The 7,477-nt window shown below is 38.8% G+C and overlaps 1 protein-coding gene across 1 annotated transcript; it reads right to left on the bottom strand.

Annotated features, from left to right (window-relative positions):
* Positions 1 to 2,811: 2,811 nt before the first annotated feature.
* On the bottom strand, positions 2,812 to 6,479 carry LOC116139696. Its single transcript, XM_031425356.1, has 4 exons — positions 5,699 to 6,479; positions 4,511 to 4,642; positions 4,246 to 4,362; positions 2,812 to 3,384 (listed from the first exon to the last, which is right to left on the bottom strand). Exons 1-4 carry the CDS (start codon positions 5,951 to 5,953, stop codon positions 3,043 to 3,045), a joined length of 846 nt encoding a protein of 281 aa, XP_031281216.1. The 5' UTR covers positions 5,954 to 6,479; the 3' UTR covers positions 2,812 to 3,042.
* Positions 6,480 to 7,477: the final 998 nt, after the last annotated feature.

Raw genomic sequence — 7,477 nt, forward strand, 5'->3', positions numbered from 1 at the left:
ACGATCTCGACTCTCTCCATCATTTCTTCAACTCATCTTTATTTGCTGGCTTAGTAACGTTATTGGCATAGCTCATCCCTTTGGTTTCAAAATCCTAGGGTTAGAAATTTTTTGCCAAATATGAAATGAAACTAGTTTGGTAGGGCCAAATCTCCCTCAATTCTTATGAAAATTATTATTACTAGCTCATACTGTGTTACTGGTACAATAGCATTGCTGTTAATTTTTGCCTGTTCTCATTTCTTCATTTGGAAAGTGTTGATGTGATTTTTCGCACTGACTAAAGTGCCAAGATGAAGAAACACACTAACCTGAGATACTCGATTGACTCTTGGGAGAATCGAGCAAGATGGGTGCGTGGTTCTTGGGAACCAACATATGGGACCCGTTTTGCATGCTATGACTGGCAAAGGCGATAATATGCCTCTCGGTCGACGGTAGGGGAGCTGGAGAGAAGTTCCAACGTTTTTAAAGTGGTTTGGCCAGAAAAGGAATAAGGCCTACGTCCACTGTTATGTTATTTGACTGCATGTGTTTGGGGGATACAATAAGATGAGTTTTTCGGTAATCAAAAAACGTATCCCAACCTATTGGACGCCCGGAGACCTTGGGATCAGAGAGAAAGGCTTTGGAATTCCTCTCTCTTTTTCCCTTTTTTGAATTGAAATCTTTTCTCCTATTTTTCTCTGTTTCTTTCTTTCTGTCCCTTTTTCATGTGTCTCTCTTCCTCTCTTGGCCATGATAGCTTTTATATAGAGAGAAGGTATGTGAGTGCTATGATGACTAGTACGTCAGCCATGATGTCGGTATCGTGCGACGATTGGAGGCTTACATGCTCTTATGTCGTAGCTCATGATGATGTCTTTTGTGCCAATAGGTGTTTGTGCAGGTCTTCTATTGGTTAAGGTGCATGGAGAACACGTGTAAATTGTGTCCTGTCGTGTGTTGCTGGTCACTGCATGCAAAGTATACATGGTGAGATGATCAGTCTGCTTGGGGAAGATAGCAAAGACCAGCACCACAACTGCATGAACCCAAAGCAGAGAGCTACAAAACTGAAGACAGACACGCAAAAGAAGAAGAAGCTAAGGGGAAAAGCCAATACAACCAACAGATCCAAACAGAAAACTCTCAACCAAAAGGGGAACATACCCAGGCACCAGCACAAAGAAAAATCCAAAAAGCTATTGATGCTGGATGGGTGTTCTGGTGTTTGTTTCTTTGCTTGTTACTCTACCAATCTTTGAACTTAAAGAAAAATTGAACTTGATGAGTTCGACCTCCTTCCTAATTCGTTCTCTTTACTCGCGTGGTGCCGGTATTGCCGAAGTCACGATGAAAGTGGATGTTGTACTTTGGAGATGAAAATGGAAGCTGTGGTTTGCAGTTCGGAGAAGAGAAGAACGAAATGAAGCAAATTAGGTTTAGGAATTGGTTTTTTAGGGATTAGATTTGCTAGTTAGTGAACCGGTTTAAACCCCGGGCCAGTCGGACCGGCAGGCTGATACTATTTATCCGGTTTGTTACTGGTTTAAAGCGGGTTTTATATTATTTCCGATTTTTATATTAATTCGGCCGAAGTTAAGACTGGGTCTCGGTCGAACCGGACGATCCGGTCTGGCTTTTAAAACAGTGTTGTAAACACGGCCAACAACCAAGTACAAAATTTGATTAAATGGAATTGGAATAGAAGAAAAGAGTAGGAACTTATGGGTCCATTTGTTTTAGTATTTTGGATAGTATTTTTGAAAAAGTAAGAGTTTGGTGAGAATAATGAGGTATGATTTGAAAATTAACAAAAACATCCCCTAGGTTTGCTAATTTACTAAACACCCCTGTAATAAAAGCATTAAAAATTACAAAAACACCCCCACCCACCCATTAAATACTGGCAGTCGGCCACCACCGTCAGAGGGTGGTCGAAGTCGCCGTATCGTCACACGACCGTCGGAGGGTGGTCGGAGTCACCGTATCGCCACACGACCGACTGGATCTAGCAGGTCATACACCGAGATGACTTTTTCCAACCAAATCCATCTTGGATCTGGTTGGAAAAAGCCATATCTATGATCAGATCTGGTCATGTTTGGTTGTCAACGACGGCCAAAGATATGACTGTCGTTGATGATCAGCTACGGCCAAAGATCTGCTCGTCAACAGCCAGGTCTTTAGTCGTTGATCTAGCATTTTCTGGCCAGATCTACAGTTGATCTAGCCGAAAAATGATAGATTGACGCACTACCGGTCAGATCCAACCAATAGTGTGCCATTATACCAGATTCTAGCCACCTTTTGACGATGGTGGCCGGAATCTGAAAAGTGTCGGTGGATGAGAGTGTTTTTGTTAATTTCTAAACTTTTTTTGGAAGGTGTTTAGTTAAATTAACAAACTTATGGAGTTTAAAAGTAATTGAATAAAATAAAATAGGTTTTTCAAAATAAAAAAACAAATGTGTATTTTGAATAAGATAAGGATAGAATAGTACACAAATAATTAAACAAACGGACCAATGATTTGCTCTGTGAACCCAAATGGTATAAGAGATAAGTTTCTGCTCCGGGCCCAAAATAAAATTGCCAAAATGTGTTATATCCGAGAAGGCAAATATGTGATTATACTCCGAAGTTAGAAACATTCAAGTCCCTTTCAAGCTAGGTATTGAAAACTGATAAAAGTGAAAGCATATTTTCACGGTATCAAGCTTGCAAACCCCACATTATTCCTCCGCTTCAAGGCATTTAACCCTATAGTATTAGAATTATATCATAACAGAGCAACCATCAATCACAACTACAAACGTGAAGTTTGAATTAGAGATGAAGTTGTTGAAGGCAATTTTAAGCCATGAAAAAATCTTAGACCACAGCACGGCAATTCACTTGATAAAAAGCATGCACCAAATCACATCATCTTAGTGCTATCTCAGAAGATCCTTATCTACATTAACCCTCGACTAGCAAAGGTGCACAATGTCCAAGTCAAAATATGGCTATCTCTGTCTGAATGGGCAGTCCAACAAAGTCTTGATATAGCCTCAAGTTTCAAGAGCCATTGAGATTCTGAAAAAGCTCCGGAAGATGTGCATTGGTAAGCTTGGTTCTCTTGCTGATCTCATGCTTCTTCTTCTTAGGCTTGGCCTTGGTGGAAATGCCCTGTACCTGTGCTGCAGCCCTCCTCTGTGCAGTATTGGTGGCAGGCTTCATACCAGTCTTTGCAAGATCCTTCTCAATATCAAGCATGTCACGAGGTAATTCAATCTCTCGGAAAAGTTGCTTAAGGTCATCATCCACCTTAATTGGCACTCTGGGGTCATTAGGGTAGGCAATATCTTCTTGTGAATCAAAATTTGACAACAGCCAAATCTGGCCTGCAGCTTTTAAAGCCTACAAAAGAAATGACTTTGTACTTAAAGATACAGAGATAACACAAAAAAGTTCAAAATTTAATACTCTGCCCAGCAAGCAAGCACTAAAAAATGCAGTACCACAAATTACAATTTGGAATGTGCTCTTACCTTCTCTCACTTTAACAGGTAACTCTTGTGCTAAAGCTGCTGTTTAAAATTTCAATTGAGAACTATATGCACATAATCTATACATTATAGGTGACCAAAAACCTATTTGCAAGAAATAAAAGAAAAGAGGTTTCCTAAAACCAGAACCAGAGAGAAAGAGAGACACACAAACACCACATGAGAAAGGAAAAAAAAAAACATATTGGTATTCATAATGGCTCCTTTTGCAGGGTTGCAAGATTTTAAAATTACTGGCATCCAAGCAGAGGTGAATCTAGAGATTTCAAAGCTTGTATCAAATTCTCCAATAATCTCCAAGGCCAACCAAAGCCAAATTTCATGTGTTCCATAAAAGAAAACTGTCTCATTTCATAATGACTATTGACTTTTGTCCTTCACAACTCAATCAGGCAAGATGATCTTACAATTCCATCCTATTAGCCTCAGCATCCATAAATTACAAGAACAATGATGCATCTGCAGTTCTTAAGCATCTCATCATTTTCCAACAGTATCAATCACCAATAAGCCTTGGTCGCGGTATACAGTCATAATGCTCAAAAACATCACATTGTCAAAAAGAAACCAAAGTAAAAGGTCCACTTATGGCTTCATGACAAGATGAACCCTCTAGAGGTTTCCATACTCCAAACTGAAGTGCTCATACATAAATTCTGTGTATGCTGATGAAAAATTTTCAACACAAGAAAGAGAACAAATTTTTATATACCTGTAAGTCCTCCATCACAGTTGGGTATGCATCTTTAAGATCGATGACAGCAATTCCCTCTGGAAATTTTCGAATTAAAACAAGTAGTTCACTCTTCTCCTTCACATCATGCTTGGACTATATGAAAATATTACAAAAAATGTCATATTCTAGGGAGGCGAAAGAAAGTCAGTAACCATCACATTAATCATGACTTGACTAGTAATTCCAAAATATGCCAATTCACAGGGTTTGCAGGTGCAAATATTTGAGAGTTGACAGTTACCTTGTAGGAGAAGCGTCTTCCATCATAGTGGACTTTTGGGTTGTTCCTCAAGCTGTCAAAGACAGCTTTGTTGGCTTTCGCATCAACGTAGCATGCTTCATTAATTTGCTCAGGTGTAAAGGCTTGCCTTGTCTGTAGACATTCATAAAACAACTCATGAGATGGTTTTAACTTCTCAAGTGGTCTTAGCAAAGTCGGGTGTTAGCATTTCCTCCTTAACATCTAAAATTCAGAGGAAAGGATAAACACACAATGAGGAGGAAGAAAGACCCAGGGAAAGAGAAAAGGGAGGGAATATGACATAAAATATACTACACTCAACAGCTATTGTATATCGTCCTCTGAATCTAAATTCCTTACACCAGAACATCAGCACACTTCATAATCTGCCAGAATCATTACTTGTATGATTTCAATGGGTCCAGGCCACACAAACTGAATGCCATATTTCAGGACTTTCTTTGACAGGGAATTGATAAATATTTAGGCATCAGCGCCCACTAGAAAACAAATATAATGAGACAATAATAAACCATAAAACATTCTTGTTTTCTGACTCTCCCAACTACTAGAAAAATCAACTATGAACCTGACAATCACCAGCTACAATTGCTACAATCTTACACTAGAGCATTCGTCCCAAACTCCAATAATTTCCACATATGCAGCCATCAGCTAGAATTGCTACAATCTTACACTACAGCATTTGTCCTGAACTCTAATAATTTCCCCATATGCCGAAGAACCCTTACCACTTTAAAACCAAAACAGCCAACTACCATACCATGCTTCCAACTGTCCCGGTTGAGACAACCTAGGGTCTTCCTCAAGTCGTCCTTAAAACCCACAATCACTTCAAGACAAAGAACATCTTAATCCAAACTAGGCTAATATCATCTTGCCAAAAGTAACTGTATCATTAAAACCCTTCCTCCTCCAATAACCTCCCAAAAGTATTTTTCCGCTTCAAAACATTTTGCTATTTGGCTATGAACTAAAGTAATCATCATTTGGAGTCTCAACAACTATATGCACCATCAAAAATAAGCAACCATAACCTGTGCGTTGTTAATTATATGCACTGCTGATACAATAGCTATTAGAAATTTAGGGTTACAGTATATATATAGCAAATTTAATCTAAGCGTTTGCATTATGGACTAAAAAGGAAAAAGGTTAGACTAGAACCTCCAAGAGAAGGTCTATAACACGCTTAATCTGAGCCCCAACAGGGGCTTTTCGGATGCTATTAATATGTTGAAGTCTCTCTGTATCATTTGAAAATTTGACAGCAGGAGCAGGAGCCCTTGGTGCAGGTGATGCCGCTACAGGTGTGGCCCTAGACGATGAAGTCTTTGAAGATTTGGCAGCAATGCTGGTGAGAGTTGCCTGACACTTCTCTTGCTGCTTCTTGAATTTATCCAATTGTTCGTTTAAAAACATCTTGGAATTAAAACTTGTTTAATGACAACCCAATGAGTTCAATTGTTGAAAAACTTGTGCTCCAGTACACAAAATTCTTGAATTTTTTTGAAGAGATCAACAGTACCCAAAATCCTTATACAAAAATTTTAAGGATCGAATAATACAATAATTAAAAACCACTAACCACAATCTTTTAGCTTCAAATTAGGATTTATCTTGTTGCCCTAAAAAACCATGTGATGAACGAATTTCACAAAAAGGATTAGTTTCAGGTCCCTTGCGAGACAAAAACAAAATTTATTTTATCCCTAATCAAGAAACCTAAATACGTGCTCCTGGTAGAACCAACAAATAAAATGATGAAATAATTAGAATTAGAAATAGAATATCACAACAAACCTCCTTAGAGGAGATATCGGATGCTTTGGATTTTCGATAAATCCACAATTAAAAGACGGAGAATTTCAGAGGATTAGCAAGAGAGAGGAATGTTCGCGACAACAGAGATGTGAGATTGGGAGTTGAGAATACCTCAGCGAATAAAATACCTTATTGAGCCAATCAAGTTGACTGCCAAAAGCCCAAGCAAATAAGGGCTCAGAATTAAAATACCTCCTTGGGCCCCCCAATCAATTTGTGAGAACTANTCAGACAAGGATTGCAGAATTAAATCCATTTGTAATTCTGCATCCAAGCCACATCCTAAAGTCTCAAGCCTCTCTATGTCCTCGATCATCTTGAGCACATGAGGACCAACTTGGGCACCCTCAGTCAGACGACTCCCAAACAGTGCTTTTAACACCTTGTACTGTAACGCCCCACTTGAGGTACGTATTTAAGGTTTGCTGTGTTGCTTAAATGTTCATTGAGTCAGTTTCAATTGAGTTGTATGTTGAGTTGGTTGAGTGTTTGCCTTAAGATTGGTTGAGACTTAAGGGATCTTGGAAATACAGTCTTCGCCGCGGCGACATTGACATTGCAATTGCAGTGTCGGTTCTATCAGTTTTCATCGGGGTGACGGAATTGCTTCGCCGCGGCGACGGGATGGCAGAAAAGTTTTCTTAAGATTTCTAGAGAATTCTCCATAGGGGAAAAATGACCATTCTACCCCTAATTAGCAGGAAAAGTGGGCAGTAAAATGTAAGGAAATTTCAGGGAGAATAGGTTAGTGTAAGGGTGTGAATGTAATGAATCAAAGATATAGATGGAATTTCCAAGAAAGAACAAGGGCAAAATGGGAAAGGAAGGTTATAATATAAGTTAAAAAGGGTTAAGTGACATAAACCCTTCATTTTCATTCAATTCCACCGCCATACCCATTCTCTAAATTCTCTCAATTTTCCTTCAATTTTCCCAAGATTTCTAAGGAGTTTAAGAGAGCTTTTGGGTAATTTTATTAGAAATTTCATCTCAAGCATCCTAAGGTAAGGATTCTTGCTTTAGATGTGAGTTTTGCTTATGGTTATATTGAAATCTTATATTGTTATTATTGTTCTTGTTGTTGTTTTAAGTTGAAGAGAGAAGACAAGACAACAAGGGGAA

Source organism: Pistacia vera, unplaced genomic scaffold (genome assembly GCF_008641045.1).
Source record: "Pistacia vera cultivar Batoury unplaced genomic scaffold, PisVer_v2 Contig357, whole genome shotgun sequence".
Classification (NCBI taxonomy): Eukaryota; Viridiplantae; Streptophyta; class Magnoliopsida; order Sapindales; family Anacardiaceae; genus Pistacia; species Pistacia vera.